This window comes from Lytechinus variegatus, chromosome 16 (assembly GCF_018143015.1).
Source record: "Lytechinus variegatus isolate NC3 chromosome 16, Lvar_3.0, whole genome shotgun sequence".
NCBI lineage: Eukaryota > Metazoa > Echinodermata > Echinoidea > Temnopleuroida > Toxopneustidae > Lytechinus > Lytechinus variegatus.
In genome coordinates this window covers 10,570,042-10,589,023 of record NC_054755.1, presented here as the reverse complement: position 1 = coordinate 10,589,023, position 18,982 = coordinate 10,570,042, and the positions used below count along the sequence as shown (strand labels likewise).

Genomic DNA, 18,982 nt, shown 5'->3' with positions numbered 1-18,982 from the left:
ACCAAGAAGTTGCAAAAAGATTTGAAAAGTCATGCTATTTTTTTTCTTTTCAAACTGTTTATCAATTGAATTATCAAATTAAATTCATAAATCATATTCTGAAAATTATTTGATTGTCGAATGTGAAAGAGTATTTTTCATATTGTCATGATCTAAATCTATATATACTTGATGATGAATGTTTGTTTTGACTATGTAAATAAATGTTGCTTTAAAAAAAGAAGCTTCTGTGTCGATTGTAGTTTTTAAAATTGAATTGTATATTATGTTCAGGAGAAGAATGAACAATGAGAATTAATTTCATCTTGATTTAAAAAAAATTGTTTCAACAGAAGAGAAATGAAAAACCAAAACAAAAATGTTCTTTCCCTGCTTTGGGGAACAATTAAGTTATTTTCCTTGTTTGGGGAAAAATTATACAAATTCAAAATCTTTCTTTTTTGTCTTTAACAAAATAATTTAATCAATTGAGGTATTCAAATAAAAAAAACACATGGTAGTGGGCTGTAAGGGGGTTGTTTAGATCTTCAAACTTGAACTAGTGGCCCAATCATGGTATGGAAACCAATATGAATTACCACTACACTTTAGCTTTTAAAACAAGGAAATCAATAAAGTACAATTTTCTTCATATTTTCAAGATTTATCTCACTTTCTATATTTTCATGTTTTCTTTAAGTGGATCGAAGTGTCTCTGAAGTTGATACTTGTGATTGAAATTTTTAAAATACCCCAAATTTGAACATTTTTAGTTTGGCATTAAGTACTTCAAGACTTAATTATTTCTTGAATTTCCATAATTGTATCTCTTGAGTATGATAACATTTCAGAACATTATTTCTAACATCAATATATTTTTTTGTTGATTGAAGCTTCTCATGCTTGGGTGTGTATGTTTCACTTTTTGTTTTCATGTAATAACTTACAAGTGGAATTTCTGTCATTATTTAAGAGGTGAAATGCAATAGTAAGTAGAAAAGAGGAAAGAAAGGAAAAGAGAGTATTTGTGCATTTGTATGTTTTCAAAAGATGGTACCATGGCCGAGTGGTCTAAGGTGCCCAACTAACCAATTAAGTCTAGGGTTCCATTCTCACCATGGCCTTGTGCAAGGCATTTTATCCACACTGCTCTTTTATCTTGCATAAAATTAATGAAAAATGCTATAATTATGTATTGATATCGATACCTACATGTGCATTTGTTAAAATATTAATCATACACGAGATTTGTATCGTGCTCTTTCCATCTTGATTAGACACTCGAGGCGCTTCAGAGCGCAACAACAACAAAAGCTATTTAGATATTTAAAAAAAAGTGGTGATAAAGATTGATTAAAAAAAACCCCTCTTTATATTTCTGTTGTTACTTTATTTACAAATACCTCCACATGCTTGCGACAGGTATTGGGGAATTCCTAGATTTCATTGATTAAAAAAAAAGATAAGAGAATGATGACTGATATCATACCCCTTGTATTCATCCAATGTAATTTCAATAAAAAAAAGCACACTTACAACAAAATGTATCATCTGGCGCCCTCTCATGTCAAATTTTGTAGCATGTTCCCCTAAAATACATTTGAGTACCGTATATCAATGTAAGAAGTCCATTGAAAGTTCATTTTTAGTAAATCAAGAAATCCAAAATAATTAAGGTTAGTTTTTCATTCATTTCTGACACTTGTGGGCGGAATTCTGGAATATAAATTATTAGAAGATGGGATCATGTATAAGCAACTACATCCATGTTAAACTTCATTTCGCAAAGAGATGGACTTGGGTCCGACTTTTATTCATATACTCATGTGTCGTTAATCTATGCATTTTTTGTCATCTATCCAAGTGGAAGTTGGTCATTGGGATGGATGTGTTTTTAGTTAATGTTTTAACAGAACTGTATCAATCAGTTTTGATCATTTACGTCTGGGACCGACATTTAACGTCACCATCCAAAAGACATGACCAAGGCTCACACATCTGCATCTATTCATAAATCCCCCCATATAACTTAAATAACAGACACATGTCATTACACCCAGTTGAATAACATTGAGAAACTGAACTCAAGATGGCGCTGTGCGATTAAAAAAGACAGCTGGGGCAGGAAGTTCAGTCGTTCAATATCGCTTTATGCGTTCAGACATTTCTTATAACGTCACAATCGGGTAATCTCCTCTCTCCTCCTTTTTTTTTGTCAATTAACCGATCAAACGAAAATAAGAAACGGGTGGCTGATGAAATCCTGTTAGACCAATCTACTAAAGAAATAATCCTCAACGGAGAATGGTTTTATCACTGGTGGCATAATGCCCGAGTTTAACTGGCAAGTTGAGGAAAGCAATACCTTTTGAATAGCATTATACCCACGAATAGCCATCTCCCTTAAGAAATTATGTTAGCGAGTGTTTTTGTCGTCGCGAGAAATAAAAGCGATTATTCTGCTTCGGTGGGAAATTAAATGATATGGAAAGGCCACAGGGGCACAGTTGTCCGAAATGAAATTCTGGAAGAAAGATGGGGGGGGGGGGTAACAAGGAGAGCATTGCATGAAGCTAGCTGTAAAGTACCCCCCTACCAATCAACATATACAAAATGCATACACATGCAAGGCTGAATAGTTATTTAGATTTGTGCCTGTGATAGCATAACCATATACCTACATTGAAAATAGTTCTCTGTATCTAATTTTTACATAAAAATTATGGTTCTAGATATTACATAAAAATTATGGTTCTATATATTATATAACATTTGGCTTCTGATCTCAATATCAATTTACATTCTGCAGAATTTCTCCAGAAATGCAAAATAAATCATACAAACTTTAATCCATTACAAAAATAAATCAATGCAATATAAACATTTCCCCAAAAAATATTGGGATGGAAAAGATACTACATTATGTTGCATTGAATACAATATATAATAATAATGCTCAATTCTTGTATAGCGCATCACACATAGCATATATGTTTTATAATACTATATCAAAGACTTTGATCTTTCACATTTTTCCATGAAACATTAGAATCTCTATCAACCTCAATAATATGATATTTTACTGTTAATGTTAAATGTATCTTGAAGAAAACAATTATTACAAGAACAGGTGTCAGAATTAAATCTTTTGGTTTCAATTTTCACTTTCTAGAAAAGGGTTTAAAATGTGGTTGGTCACCAAACACATCTATCACTCTGACGACAGAAATGGTGAACGAGAAGAATACTTCTGTAGAGAAGGAGAAGCAAAGGGAGAAGAGAGGATAGAAAGGAAGCTAGAAGGTATAAGGTAAGGGAAGAGGTAAGAGAGGTGGTGAAGAAGATCGAAAAATGAATGAGGGGAGGAGGAAGAATGATGAAAAGATGAAGAAAAAAGTTGTGAGGAGAGAGAGAGAGGAGGATGAGGAGAACAAAAGGAAAGAAGAAAGACAGAAAAGAAGGAGAGGAAAAAAGAGGAAAATGAGGAGGAAAAGAAGATGAAGAGGGTGGAGAAGCTGGAGAAGGAGGGGAAGGTGAAGGTGGAGAAGGAAGAGAAGGTGGAGGAGAAGATGGGTGGGAAGGTGGAGGTGAAGGAGGAGAAGAAGAAAGAACAGAACGAAGAGAGAAGAAGAGAAGGAGAAGTATTCATCCTCCTACCATTAGGAAGAGGTGAGAGAGAAGGTGATGAAGGAGGAGGAGAAGGTGGAGAATGAGATTGAAAGCAAGGAGAAGGTGGTGAAGGAGAAGAAGGTGGAGGAGACAGAGCAGAAGGTGGAGGAGGAGAAGAAGGAGGAGGAGGTGGAGAAGTTGGAGGGGGAGATGAAGGTGGAGGAGGAGGAGGTGGAGAAGGTGGAGGGGGAGATGAAGGTGGAGAAGAAGGAGGAGGTGGAGAAGAAGCAGGAGAAAGTGGAGGAGAATGTGAAGAAGGAGGAGGATGAGAAGGAGGAGGAGAAGGTGGAGAAGGAAGAGAAGGTGGAGAAGGAGAAGAAGGGTGGGAAGGTGGAGGTGAAGGAGGAGAAAGTGGAGGAGGAGAAGAAGAAAGAACAGAACGAAGAGAGAAGAAATGCCGGGGAGATGTATTCATCCTCCTACCATTATCTGCATCTCTCTCCCTCTCTATTTCCATTAAGGATAGATAATAAAAGATCTTCCTTTTCCATTCTCTATTTCCTCTTCCTTGTGTGAAATACTTTTTTTTCCTTTGCATCATCCATATATCTTACACCCCCCCTTTCGTCTCCCTCCTCCCTTTTTCATTTCATTTCAATATTCATATCATCTCAGTTATGCCAGTTTATTGGATTGCCGTCCCGAGTACAGTGCCAAATGAGATTACACCTGACTGGTAATTTCCCTTTCGGCACTCTCCCACCCATTCTTGGTGGGAGAGAAAGGGCGCGAGGCGATCACTTTTCTATCCCCTGAACAGGATTAGCGATGAAAGAAGGGGATAGGATGAATTGCATGATGAGATGGCAAATTAAGATACAATAAAGAAAAGATACGGCCATCGAGCCCCCTACTCAACGAGAATTGTCATGTTACATCTTGCTTCCTGCTATGAATGGTGTAATGTAAGTTGTGTTTCTAACCGCAGACACCCTAGATTTCACTTTTTTTCATTTCAATAAAAATGTTTCTGACTTTTTAACTAAATCATATTTGTCTTTAATTTCTCTGCTCTTTGTTCCTAATCATCGTAAAATCCATCCTACATGTATGATAATGAATCATAATATATATATATATATATATATATATAGATTATCTACTTATAAGTCTGTATTATTGTACATAGCACATGCAATGAGCATGTCTTATGGACATCATCATCATCATAATAGTTCATACATCAAAGTATCGTGTGACTAAAGCACTTAAAAGAAATATGGAATGCCTCTGGTGGTCTAACCTGCATCACACAATTAAAAATAGCAGCAGTGCTGACTTTGAAAACTATTATAAAACAATTATTCATTCATTGACATTTGACCTTGATCATGAGACCTAAAACTTGTCAGTGATAGCTGATTTTACACACTATATCTATAAATTTGAAAGTTTTGACAGCAATCTAATAATTCCCTCTAAAATGGCCAAATTTCAATGACCTTTGACCTTGATTATGTGTTCAGTGATACTTGATTACTCTAATGTCCAAGTTTCATGAATCAGATCCATAAACTTTCAATAGATTACCCCAACATGGTCTTAAGTTCATTGACCCTAAATAACCTTTGACCTTGATCCTGTGACCTAAAACTCAGGCATGATGTTCAATAATACTTGATTGACTTTATGGCCAAGTTTCATGAACTAGTTCCATATACATTCTAAGTTATGCCATCATTCTATCCACTTACCAATGTAGGTGCGCCTTCTATCAAGTTATCACCTTCTATCTAGTTATCACTGTACGCCTTCTATCTAGTTATCACTGTAGGTACGCCTTCTATCTAGTTACCACTGTAGGTACGCCTTCTATCTAGTTACCACTGTAGGTACGCCTTCTATCTAGTTACCACTGTAGGTACGCCTTCTATCTAGTTACCACTGTAGGTACGCCTTCTATCTAGTTATCACTGTAGGTACGCCTTCTATCTAGTTACCACTGTAGGTACGCCTTCTATCTAGTTACCACTGTAGGTACGCCTTCTATCTAGTTACCAAGTACGCCTTCTATCTAGTTACCACTGTAGGTACGCCTTCTATCTAGTTACCACTGTAGGTACGCCTTCTATCTAGTTATCACTGTAGGTACGCCTTCTATCTAGTTACCACTGTAGGTACGCCTTCTATCTCGTTACCACTGTAGGTACGCCTTCTATCTAGTTACCACTGTAGGTACGCCTTCTATCTAGTTACCACTGTAGGTACGCCTTCTATCTAGTTACCACTGTAGGTACGCCTTCTATCTAGTTACCACTGTAGGTACGCCTTCTATCTCGTTACCACTGTAGGTATGCCTTCTATCTAGTTACCCCTGTAGGTACGCCTTATATCTAGTTACCACTGTTGGTACGCCTTCTATCTAGTTACCACTGTAGGTATGCCTTCTATCTAGTTACCACTGTAGGTACATCTTCTCTTTAATTACCTATTCACAGGCACAAAGGGAGGATATAACAGAGAAGGAGATCACTTGAAACAAACATAAATAAATATTGTGTTTCTATCTTTGTAAGATTTGAATTTACTCTAAGTATTTCTCTTTTTTGATTTATAAAAATTCTCTCAGCTTATAAGTACATTTACTGCACTTCTACTACTAGTACTCATTAATTGAAATAAAAAAAGCTTATGCTTTCATTAAAACTTAATCAAAATTCTAAAGAAGTGAAAGAGAATATTGAGAGAAACTAACTTTTCATATATATTGGGTTCAAAATACAGGCATCTCAAAGTTGGATTTTTCTGAACAGAAATGTGCTCAACTTGCAAATAATTTGACTTAGAAAAGAAAAATAACAAATGATTTGGCCGTGACATACATGTTTATAAAGTGATACAATCAATAGTCAAATTAAGCATAATTGTAAGTGTATGACGAACCATGTACAGAAAGTCACAATCGGTTGTAAATATCAATCACATATCATCATGTTACACCCTAATTCAATACAAATTGTTCACTTACGAACTAAATGAATATGATATCAATAAAGGAATGCGTTTATAAGTTCAAGTTTAGATAGGACAAGAGTTCTTAGTTCCGTGAATAATCAAAATGTATAAATATTACATCACATTCGTTCTCGAGCAAAGTTTTAAATTTTGATGATGATTTTCATGATCACTTTATTCATTAGATAATGAAGAACATTGAAATTCCATGGAGAAAAAGAAGTATCTGATTACGTGAGCAAAATCATATGTGAAATTGTCACAAAATTACCAACCTTGTAAGACCCGCCCCAGCGCAACAAAGGTAAATAAAAGTCAACAACACTCTGCGCCCACTCAGCTAATCGATAATCTCTTTTGAGGGCTCAATTTGTGGCTTTGTGGTTAAAATGAGCAATATTCTACAAGGAATTGAGAGATATGTGCAAATACAAGTTGATATACACAAAAGGGAAATGATACAAACAACTCGCGACTTTTGCCGCATGAAAAGGCGGGTGATATTCCCAATTGGCGTTGGATGGAGTCTGTATTGATTCCTACTCGGCGTCTTACAATGCACTTTAATTTACATGGCAACCTTCAGATGAGAATTACAAGAATTCCTCGTATTGGTTGTAAGAAAGATAAAGACAGAGAAATAAACTATTCAATGGCGACCTCTTCTTGCTTTATATTACACTCAGCAAAGCAATAAACTCAACCGCTTTGCACCTTTGTGCGAGCAACTGAAAAGGCCAGAAAAGCATCCCTATGACTTCAAAGTCATGTACCAATTTCCTTTCTACCCGTGTAAGAAGTGGGCTTATATTTGACTGCCATTGTTGCAGTTTTCTTATAAAAAAATTCAAAACAGATTGTTTGACGAAAGTCCACATGCACTTTGGGTATACTCTTGACAAAACCTCCACAAGCGTCTCTCCAGCGCGCCATGAATTTGAGATCAACATTCGGTAACTTTGCTGTACAACATCTGAAACTTGTCAGATGCGTCACCCCCACCGGTAAAATGCCCTTCATTGATTTATTGCCGTTTTGGGAGTAGGATGGAAACTTTCCTCTCGAGATATGCTCACATGGGGGCGGTTTCTCTTGTGCTTTTGTGATTTTCCAAGTGCCTCCACCTACTCTGAAGTTGTGTCGCGCTTGCGCGAACATTGGTTGGTCCTCAAAATGAAACTTCAAACTAACAATTTTATTTATCTACGGGACTGCAGACACCAAACTTTTTTATTTCCTAAGTTGGATTGGTTTTAAACATGGAATAGAAGCCACAGGAGGCAAATTAAATCTACACCAAAAGATGAAGAAGTAAACACTTTAAATTGAATATATAAATATATTTTAATGCTATATATTGCACTCAACAATTTGAATATACTTCAATCTAATATGTTTCAATAAACAATTTGAATTTAACATTTTTTTATAAATCACCTAATAAATCATATATATCATAAAACAAAAGGCAATGAACACATAAACCCTGAATATAATGTACATTCCAAGCACATGAGATAAAGGGTAACATTAAATATGAACATAACAATGCATAATGTATAGGCCTACATAAACAGACAAAAACAAATGTGAAGAAAGTGTGCATTACAAAAATCGTGAGAAGCCAGTAAATTCATTGCAAAATATAATAATGAATAAGTTCAACATTTGATGAATGAATAAATGGTCATAAATGCTTACCAGCCAATAAAAATTGAGATTTCTATGAAAGTTACGGCTTATGGCGCAGTCACAATTCCCCCACGCCGGTCGTACGGCCGAGTAGAAAACAGCCGTTTTAACATTTTTTGTACCAGCTACATACAGATGGTTTGAATAAAAATTAATACGGCTGTTTTCAGCTTGCCATACAGCCAGCATAGGGGAAGTGTGACTGCAGCATAACCAATACGTTCATCTAAGGGTGTGTTTATGCTTCCATTGTGAGGACAGAATCGGCGATTTCAAACGTCGATTCAAAACGCTGATCGTAAACTTGGTTCTGGGAGTGCTGTTTATGCTTAACTTTTCAGAGCAAATCATGGTCTCCAGCTGGCTTCGCATCGTAAAGCGAGGTCAAATTGGGCGCGCCTTTTTTCGAAAGTTTTTTTTCCGATTGTTGTTATTACGTGGAGATAACATGGAGCTATACGACTGTATTTGCGCGCGGATTTTCATCTCGCCGGAAGCATGTACCAAATGACGTCATTTAAACACGTTTACGATCGTGGTTCTGTTTATACTTCCCCAGAAAGCCTGATTCTGGTCAAACAACGTTTACAAACGCATCTTTTTGTGAGTTTACGATCGGCATTTTGAAACAGCGTTTAAATGAAAGTAAGCATGGACACAACCGTGTTTTGGACTAATCACGTTTGGAAACGCTAATTCTGGCCTGAAAAGTGGAAGCATCAACACGGCCTTAGAAGCTGTTCTCACTACGTTCCTAAGACTAGTTTAGTGGAAACTAGTTTAACGTGTAGTCACAATGGTCGAAGAGAGAGAGAAAGAGAGACTAAAAAATATTTGTCTTGAATGGCTTCTTCAGAAATAATAAGAACCAAAAAAGCAATCAAACTACCAATAACCTCTGTTGAAAATAATGAATAAGAATATTACATAATACACTCTTCAATAATAAGAGAATGGCCTAGAGATGAAAATTAACAAGCATATTAATTGAAGCTGCATGAAGTAATCATATTTCAAACTACCATACAAGATAACAAAAAACATTTCTTTCCCTTTTTTTTATTTAGTATCTTTTTCCTTGGACTCACAAAATTGCAAAGGTTTTGCATGTATCTAAATGTCAAAAATGGTAATGCACAAATTTTCTTGTTTTAATGCAACAAAAGTGTACAAAACATGTGCTTAAAGGGGAATGAAACCTTTGGAACAAGTAGGCTTGTGTTGAAACAGAAAAATCAAAGAATAAGAACAAAGAAAGTCTGAGAAAAATCAGAAAAATAATGAGAAAGTTTTGAGCATTTGAATATTGCAATCACTAATGCTATGGAGATCCTCCCATTGGCAATGCGACAAGGATGTGTGATGTCACATGTGTACAACTTTCCCTTTGATGGACTATAAAATACCCCCAAATGTCTCTTTGCTTTTTCTAATGGTGATACAAACTCTTTATTCATGATGTATTCTTTAAAAATCTGTGTTACATGCCCTCCTATAGAAAGAACACATGATCTACTGATAGATGTGATAAAAGAGGCAGTTTAAGTGAAATAAATACTAAGGAGAGTTGTTCACAAGTGACATCATGCATCTTTGTCGCATTGCCAATTAGTGATCGCAATATGCAACTGCTCATAACTTTCTCATTATTTGTCCGATTTTTCTCAAACTTTCGTTAAACTATTTCTTTGATTTTTCTGTTTTCACACAAGCTATCTTGATCCAAAGGTTTCATTCTCCATACCAGAGCTAAGAGTGAAATACCATACAAGATAAAAGCGAAACAAACATTCTCTCCTCCTTTTTTGTATCAAAAGTGTTTTTTTTTTCATGGGACTAACAAATGATTTGCAAGGGTGTAAAGGCTTGGTCCCACTGCACTTACAGATGCAGAGAGGATGTAAAACATAAAAGAATCTTGCCATCCATTGGAAAACGTTATGTATTCGTTGTGTACTCTTTGCATAAGTGTTTCATACTCTCTATATCCATTGAGCATCCGTCTAATTTCATTGTTCGCCCAGTTTGTCCCTTGTCTGGAGCGGGTGAAAATGGAGGGAACCACCCTGAAATTGTGCTTGTCCACTGTATCAGTTATGAATAGGTTTTGCATCCGTCAGCCAGTGGGACCTGGCCTTAAAGGGGAGCATTTCATGAAAGGACTTGTCAGACGTTTTATCCAACAGTTACCATAGTAACAGCGCTTCTCAGCCAATCAAAATCCAGAAAAGTTGTCAGATCTGACAACTTGTCGGACGAAAATATTGATGAAACGCCCCCCTGGCCTTAAATGGCAAAAATGGCAACAACAAAATTTCCTTCTTTTTTATGCAACAAAAGTGCACAAAACATGTGCTTAAAGACCCAAACCAGAGCTAAAAAAAGAAATTGACAACCCCCACCCCAAAAAAAATCTCTTTAGCTACATAGCACAATAATGTACATAAAAATTTTAGGAATATTCATCCCTTGCCAGCTGAGTATTTTTGTTTCAAAACTAACGACCTTTGACAATAGTCTTTACTGAGCTTTCCTAAATGGCATGAATTTTTCAATGTCAGACATGGTCAGGTGGGTCGTGATTACATATTAGGTTTTTACATAATTTTTTTTTAAGTTTACCGTATGTATTTTACCAAACTATTGGTACGAACATTCATCTCTCAATTCAAAATATACCATGGAGTGTGAACACCATACCAAACAGTGTTAAAATAACGGGGAACACTACACCAAACAGTCTTAAAATAACAAAGGAATACTACACCAAACAGTGTTAAAATAACAAAGGAAAACAGCATCAAACAGTGTAAAAAATAACAAAGGAACACTACACCAAACCGTGTTAAAATAACAAAGGAACACTAAACCAAACAGTGTTAAAATAACAAAGGAAAACTACACCAAACAGTGTTAAAATAACAAAGGAACACTACACCAAACAGTGTTAAAATCAAAGGAACACAACACCAACTAGTGTTAAAATAAAAAACAAATGATGTGACAGTAATTTTTGTGGGTTTTTAACATAACACCAAACTGTGTTATAAATAACAAACAGAATGTGTGATAGTAACCTCAATGGATTTTTAGCTTACACCATGAATTGTACACTGGTGTTAAGTGCTTGATGCGGCCCTTTACATATACTGGTGGTGTCATTTTAACACCAAATATTTTTAGTGTATATCTAACTCTCTGATATCTGCCTCCTTGTTCTATGTTGAAGTTTGAAATGAAATGCCCAACAATTGATTGGGGAATCCACTTCCACTAAGCATATTTACGGGAAGCCTGGAGATGTATTGGCGTCATCATCACCACCTGGACTTGCTCTTGGTTTCGAGGCTGGAATCCTGGCCGTTCATCAAGGATGGCATTTACAGACAGTCTGCAAAGATTGCAACAAAAATCAATCTTCATTTCCTTCTCGTTTGAGCGAGTGTCATTACGGATCAAGCGGGGCCATTTCAAGTAATACGTGATTGTTTGTCATAAAGCTAATGCAATGAAAAGATGGTGAAGATTTCTCTTCAACAACATAATAACTAAGAATGGTGCCTACATTTGATAAACTTTTATTGACCCTCAAAACTACACAAAAAATATGTTAGTGCTTCTTATGATGCAAGTTTGATTAAATACATTGATAATCAGTGTCTCATTTGGAGAATTTAGGAGACATTTTTGTACCTTCTCTGTTAATATTCTTGTCATACTTTGCGATACAATGATATATTATTCTCTCAAAACATGTACACCATGTCATAACGTTCTCTTGAAGAATGATTTCATTCATTTAAAATAAACGAGAGTGCCAGTATTTTCCTACCCTTGCCTGGCATCTAGGCAAGAAAATCATTTATTTTGTTTTCAGGGGCTAATTTTTACAGCCTAAATCTTCAACATTGGAGAAGCATTAAAGGAGAATGAAACCTTTGGAACAAGATCGCTTGTGTGAAAACAGAAAAATCAAAGAAACAGATCAACGAAAGTTTGAGAAAAATCGGACAAATAATGAGAAAGTTATGAGCATTTGAATATTGCGATCACTAATGCTATGGAGATAGCGAATTGGCAATGCGACAAAGATGTGTGATGTCACTTGTGAACAACTCTCCCCATTACTTTAGTATATTTTTCACTAGAATTGCCTCTTTTATCACATCTATCCATAAATCATGTGTTCTGTCTACATGAGGGCATGTAATACATATTTTTTAAGAATACATCATGGATAAAGAGTTTGTATCATCATAACAAAAAGCAAAAAGAGACATTTTGAGGGTATTTTATAGTCCACCAAAGGGAAAGTTGTTCATTAGTGACATCACACATCCTTGTCGCATTGCCAATGTGAGGATCTCCATAGCATTAGTGATTGCAATATTCAAATGCTCATAACTTTCTCACTATTTGTCAGATTTTTCTCAAACTTTCTTTATTCTTATTCTTTGATTTTTCTGTTTCTACACAAGCCTATTTGTTCCAAAGGTTTCCTTGACATTCCCCTTTAAAGGCCAAGTCCACCCCAACAAAAGGTTGTTTTGTATAAAAAGAGAAAAATGCAAAAAGCACAACGCTGAAAATTTCATCAAAATCGGATTTCAAATAAGAAAGTTATGACATTTTTTAATTTCGCTTATTTTTCACAAAACAGTGATATGCACAACTCAAATGAGAAAGTCGATGATGTCCATCACTCACTATTTCTTTTGTTTTTTATTGTTTGAATTATACAATATTTCATTGTTGATTTGACAATAAGGACCGACTTGACTGAATCATATAGTATTAAACAATGCTCATTCCACATGTACAGGGAGGAATTAATCGTTGTTTTACTTGACGATGAGGAGAAAAATAGAATATTCCCTATTTCATATAATAAAATACAATAGAATTAGTGAAGGATGATGTCATCAGTCTCCTCATTTGCATACCCACCAGGATGTTCATGTTTTTTGTGAAATTAAGCAAAACTTTAAAATGTCATAACTTTCTTATTTCAAATCTGATTTTGATGAAATTTTCAGTGTTAAGCTTGTTGGATTATCCTCTATGTATTCAAATTAACTTTTTGTTGGGGTGACTTGTCTTTTAATGAAATAAAAGACACAAATATAAGACAAATGAAAATGTACTCATATTGTTTGTGATTTCCCTTTTAAACTAAATACAGGAATACCAGAAAACTAGTTTAACAACATGTCCAATAAAATGGAAAGGACGGAAGTGATTACTTTACGCAACATGTATATGTATTTTTATATTTTTTTTTGAAGAATGTGATGAAAGAAAGTGGTTCAATGCAGGACTTCTTTTCAGATAACCTCTCATGAAATATATAACAGCTGAACTAGTCAGGCCGACAATTTTGGTCTAGTCCCTTACATTCTTATTTGTGCATAGTGCATGTGACCTTTTGAAGAATCAAAATAATTTAAAAAAATAATTTTTGTGATTCTGATGCTTTTAATACACAAATAACAGTTCTTAGGTTTATTGATAAACAAGATTTCACAGTCGATTTGAGACAATTTCTCCTATTATTAAATTCAAAACCAGGATCAACTTTTTATCTTTAAAGAATCATCTTTTCAAGGCTTAATCATTTAAACATCAAGCTAAATACCTAAAGACCATCAGCTGCTCTTTATAGCCATCAAGGATCACTTTTTGAGGCAAAAAAGGCAATGCTCTCTTTTAGACATCACCCTGCTGCCGTTGCCAAGGGCCATATTCCTTTTTTTTCTTCTAAAGATGGAAAATAGAAAACCTTTTTTTATTTCATTTTGGGTAAAAGTGGGACAATCGTAGACACGCTCCTGTAATTAGTGTTACGCCAATGGCCTTTGATGTGGATCATTAGTGGGCTATTCATCGCAAAGCACGTTGAACAATACACAATCAATGCTACAATCATGTACGATCAGCTGTGTACTACAGGGCATCTCATAAAAACCTATGGATCACTGATTACTACAGGGCCTCTCATAAAAAAGCTATCTTATAATATTGCAGGAATGAATGATCAGCAACATGAATGACAATGATATATTTCATATATATATATGCTACAGGGTGTACAATAAATAGTATTCAATATCGCATAATGATTGGTAGGGCCTACTCTGTAAGTAATATGCTATAATATTACAAAATCCCCAAATAAATCCACTAAATGATGCTTCTATTTCATCTCATTCACATCACAGTAGTTTTAGAATATGCAGACCTGTAGAATGTAGTAACGTAGAAAATTTACCAAAACCAAAATGGCTTTCAAAGTGGAATCCCCTTAATTCTCAGTGATTCTTCGAACATGTAAAGAGGCTTTTTTATTCATCTAGTGTCTAATGATGATTAGCCTTGCATTGACCTTAATCTCCTAAATATAACATCAAATACTTAGCTTTATTCATAACTCAGTTAATGATAGAGTTAAAGAAATATTAAATCGTACCCGTGGTTTATTTCAAATAGCACCACTCAGGACAGAGTCACTTTCCCATTTCAGTGTTGATAGGAAGAAACTAACAAAATATCTAATTAATCATACCACTGGGTCTATTAATAACTTTCGGCACTCACCAGTTAACATTTGATAAAACATTACATAACAACAACAACAAAATATATGTTCACTGAAATGATTAGTGGATATAATAACCAAAAATAAAAAAAAATAAAACAATGAAGGCATTGATAGGAAGGTGAGACGACCCCTTCAGAAAAGTACAATTGAATCTATAATAGGTCCATCAAAAAAGACAAAGTGAAAACAAAATGAGGAGACAGTGACACAATAGCCATTAATATAAAATCCTTTAATTACAGCTCCCCAACAACCCAACAACAATGCCACAATCAATAACCTTCATTTAACAGCTATTGTTTCACAGTGCTATTGGTTTTTAGTCCTTATTGAAAACGAGAGAGTTCGATAGTCGTCAATAAATCTCCACGTTGCTTGCATTATTGTGCTTATTGTGCAATCAGAGACTGGTTAAAAAAAGAATGAAATGACTAGGCGCTGCTGGAGAAATTGGATTGTCTAATAATCAATAAATGCTTTACAGTGATTGTGCAGGGTATAAACAATACTATTTGAAAGGAATTCAGCTACAACAGCAAATAAATAATCATTTAAAGTTATATTTTTAATATTTTTAGATAAAAAACCCCATCTTCTTTTAATACCTCAAAAATGGATAAGTTTAAGTTTGGGGATGATTAGTAATAGGAAATCCCTATAGTGTAATAGTATCGACAAACTCTGAACCAATAATTGAAAACAGTATTTACAATTATATTTCAACTCCTTGTTCTTGTAATGGTGTTTGGATTTCAGATTTAAAAAAGAATGAACTTTGTTACTTAAAGATGGTGTACATTTTGATACTTAAAGATGGTGTACAAGCAAAGTGTAAGTTTATAAAGAACAATCTTACAGTATTGGATTGTAATCTCAGCCAACATTTGAACATGTTTTCTAACAATCTTTCCAATGGCGACATTCAATCTTCTCTCCTAGTAAAACTGTCCAATCCAATCCAATATTTCCACGTAACTTGCGAAAATGGCGCTTTCCCCAACACACATCAATAAATGATTCCACCTTTAAGGTTGATACACTATTGAGCTCTAAAGTACATTGTCACAATCCTACATCAATACAAAGCAGTTTTAGTGGGACTGTATTATCCTATTGATGTTTGAATTGATTTTCACAGCTTAAACTTCATTTCAGGGCCCCCATTTGTCATATAATTAGCAAAAGCTTTTAAATTTGCATTGATTATTGACTGTCATGTCAATGGTACATAGCTTGGTCATTGCAATGAAAAGTGCAAAGAATTCAACTGATATGGTATTATTATTTCTGGTGAGTGTGGTTGGTTAAAGCACTGACTATTTGGAGGAGTCTGGGCCATTGATTAATCTGATGGGTGGGGTTGCGGGAAGATAATATTTATTAATCACCATGATCAGGAATTAAATTCATTTTGCTACTAGTCATCACATGCATTAAATACACAAATGCAGGAACGAGAGTGCACATTAAAGATAAATTCCAGTGCTGGTAACGATCTCAAAATGACTTTTTACAGAATCTAATATAATGACCACCCAAGTGTCTGTTTGTATGAATATAAATTACAAAGGATTCTGGAAGAAATTGTGTTATTGCTGAGAAATAAGCAAAATAATCGCGGATTCGGTCACTTCCGTCAGGTCTTTATTCCAGCAATAATAATACATTGTCCCAGGTGTGCCAATCTGTGTTGGTGATCTTCAGTGTGAACATTTTTCAGCATAGATGTCAAGATTTCACATAGTTCAGTTTATGTAACTGTACCAGATCTAGATCCTCGATGATATACTGACAATAAAGCCTGGTTTAAAGACTTTCTCATGAAATCAGTGTTTACTGCAACTACTGGCATTTCTCTTTAATGTTCAGTCAAAACACACTTAAACCTTTTTGTTATGGGGGGGGGGGGCATATTTTGAATATTAAGGCATCTCGAAGCAGAGGCAGGGAAAGGCAATGCTGCATGCACTACGCCTTAAAATAACAGCACAATGTCAGAGTCTACAATTTCCATGTGCAAGTTATCAAGTCTCAGCTGATGTTGTATCGACTACAAATATTTGAATTAAAGTTGTGAAGTGGGCAAATGATTTAGTTGTCATAAGAATGAAACATATCTGTCTAATGTGAATTGGGTCTGGTGATAATGTCATTATATCTTTATGACACAGAAAGAGAGGAACAGGGCTTAACCAGTAGATATTCAATCTTGCCAGATACTGCAAAGTGCAATTGCTAAAGTGATGATGCTCCTATGAAGATATTAATGTTCAAATGTGAATCGGACCTAATGAGAATGTTATTTTATCAGTATGATACAGTGAGAATGAGAAAGAATGAGTTGAAAGGGGGGGGGGGTACCAGTAGATGCTTAATCACTAAATCTTGCTAGATAAGCCTTCTGCAAAGTTCAACTTAATTGGCATAATGATGATGCTGCCATGTAGACATTAATGTTCAAATGTGAATCGGGCCTAATGAGAATGTTATTATAGCTGTATGACAGAGAAAATAATGAGATTGAATGGAGGGGGGGGGGGGTAAATACTCAATCCTAACAGACACTACAAAGTCTAACATGCCACAATGATGATGCTGCTTGGAGGACATCAATGTTCGAATGTGAATCGGGCCTAATGATAATGTTGCCACATTAGCTGCATGGCAGAGAAAGCAATGGTTATGATGATAGTAACAGACTATACCACCAATGAAAGCTCAATTCAATCAGTTAATCTACTAATTGTCATTACGTTGACTAAAGTAACACGCCACAAGAATAGGTTAGTCAGTTCAAGGGACTCAGAATAGTCGGATGATGAGCTCTGAAAGAATGTAAGAGGAGGAAACAGTTGGAAGAAGAGAAGGGAGAGGGTGGGAGAGAAATGGAGGGAGGGGAGAAAGAGGAATCGTGTGTGCAAGAGAGAAAGAGAGAGGAAAGGGAACAAAATAAGTATTTATAAAGAAGGGAAACAAAAGAAAATGAAAGGAGGAAAGAGGAAAGGAAAAAAACAGAAGGAAAAACTTTAGGGAAAAAACCTAAATGGATTTTCGACTGCAAATAGTCCAAATTTTGTCATCACCATTGCCAGATCAAGAATTTATTTTGCACCTGTCTTCTAAAATTTTCAAATAATGAGAGAGAGATAGAGATGTCCAGAGAGAGAACTTAGAAGATAGAGAAAGATAATCAATGACAAGAATAATTAAAAGTGGAAAATGAAAGAAATGAAATGGGCGGGTTAAAAGTCTTTCTTTTTTTGTACAATGAATATAGTAACTATGTGTATGCTGTAACCTGTAAGTAATATTTATATTACCGGTATATAATTTAAATTTCAGAGATAAACTTATAAGAAAACTAATGGTCCAAATTCGCTTTAGATAAAAAAAACTTCCAATCCATCCCTCATGAAATAAAGATCATCTAGGAGACAGAAGAGAATTTGAGATAGTAAAGTACAACAAAGAATGGAATAACCAAACATATACTTGACAGTCAAGTAAAGTGATGAGAAATCCCTATTTGAAAGACATCTCACTTCTTAAATGCTTACTGGACAATAATGAAAAATACCACAACCTCGATTAAATTGAAGAAGTGCGTCAAAAGAGACACTTCGTTAAAGACCCCGCTCCAGAAGGGCGGCCTTTCCCCACAAACAGCCAATTAAAAGCAAATTACTCATACCTTTATAAGTGAAAGGACACGGGAGGCGGGGCTTTACACAGGCCCGACGTGACAACAAACGCCAACAATGGCAGGTGTCAGACACACTCTCGGCAAAGTGTCGGCAAGCAGGACGATGGAGGATGCTTTGAGCTTTGGCCGCCTTCATCCTAGAAACTTGTTTGTATTTGTCTCGGACAATGACAACAAGAAGAATCTACGTGTGAGCGTTGTCCTTCGCCTGAGTCACATTCTTTTTGGTACGGTGTCCGAGAAGAAAGGCGATGAAAGAGCGCGTAGAATCTGTCCAGCTGCGATCACTTCTGAAGACAATATGGTGGAGGTATATAAAGAAAAGGCAGGAATATGTGATGATTTTTCTTTCTTTCTGGTATACTGTACAAGGACAGTTTCCAATT

General features: G+C 35.4%; 1 protein-coding gene across 1 annotated transcript; it reads left to right on the top strand.

The window, feature by feature from the left end:
- Positions 1–3,476: 3,476 nt before the first annotated feature.
- Positions 3,477–3,917, top strand: LOC121430217 (glycine-rich RNA-binding protein-like). Its single transcript, XM_041627495.1, has 2 exons — positions 3,477–3,552; positions 3,706–3,917. Exons 1-2 carry the CDS (start codon positions 3,477–3,479, stop codon positions 3,915–3,917), a joined length of 288 nt encoding a protein of 95 aa, XP_041483429.1.
- Positions 3,918–18,982: the final 15,065 nt, after the last annotated feature.

Bases quoted from the DNA above. Each gene is read 5' to 3' on its own strand.
- LOC121430217 (XM_041627495.1), top strand. From the start codon at position 3,477: ATGAAGAGGGTGGAGAAGCTGGAGAAGGAGGGGAAGGTGAAGGTGGAG. The intron at 3,553-3,705 runs GTGGGAAGGTGG...ATTGAAAGCAAG, and splicing joins GAAGGTGGAGGAGAAGATGG to GAGAAGGTGGTGAAGGAGAA.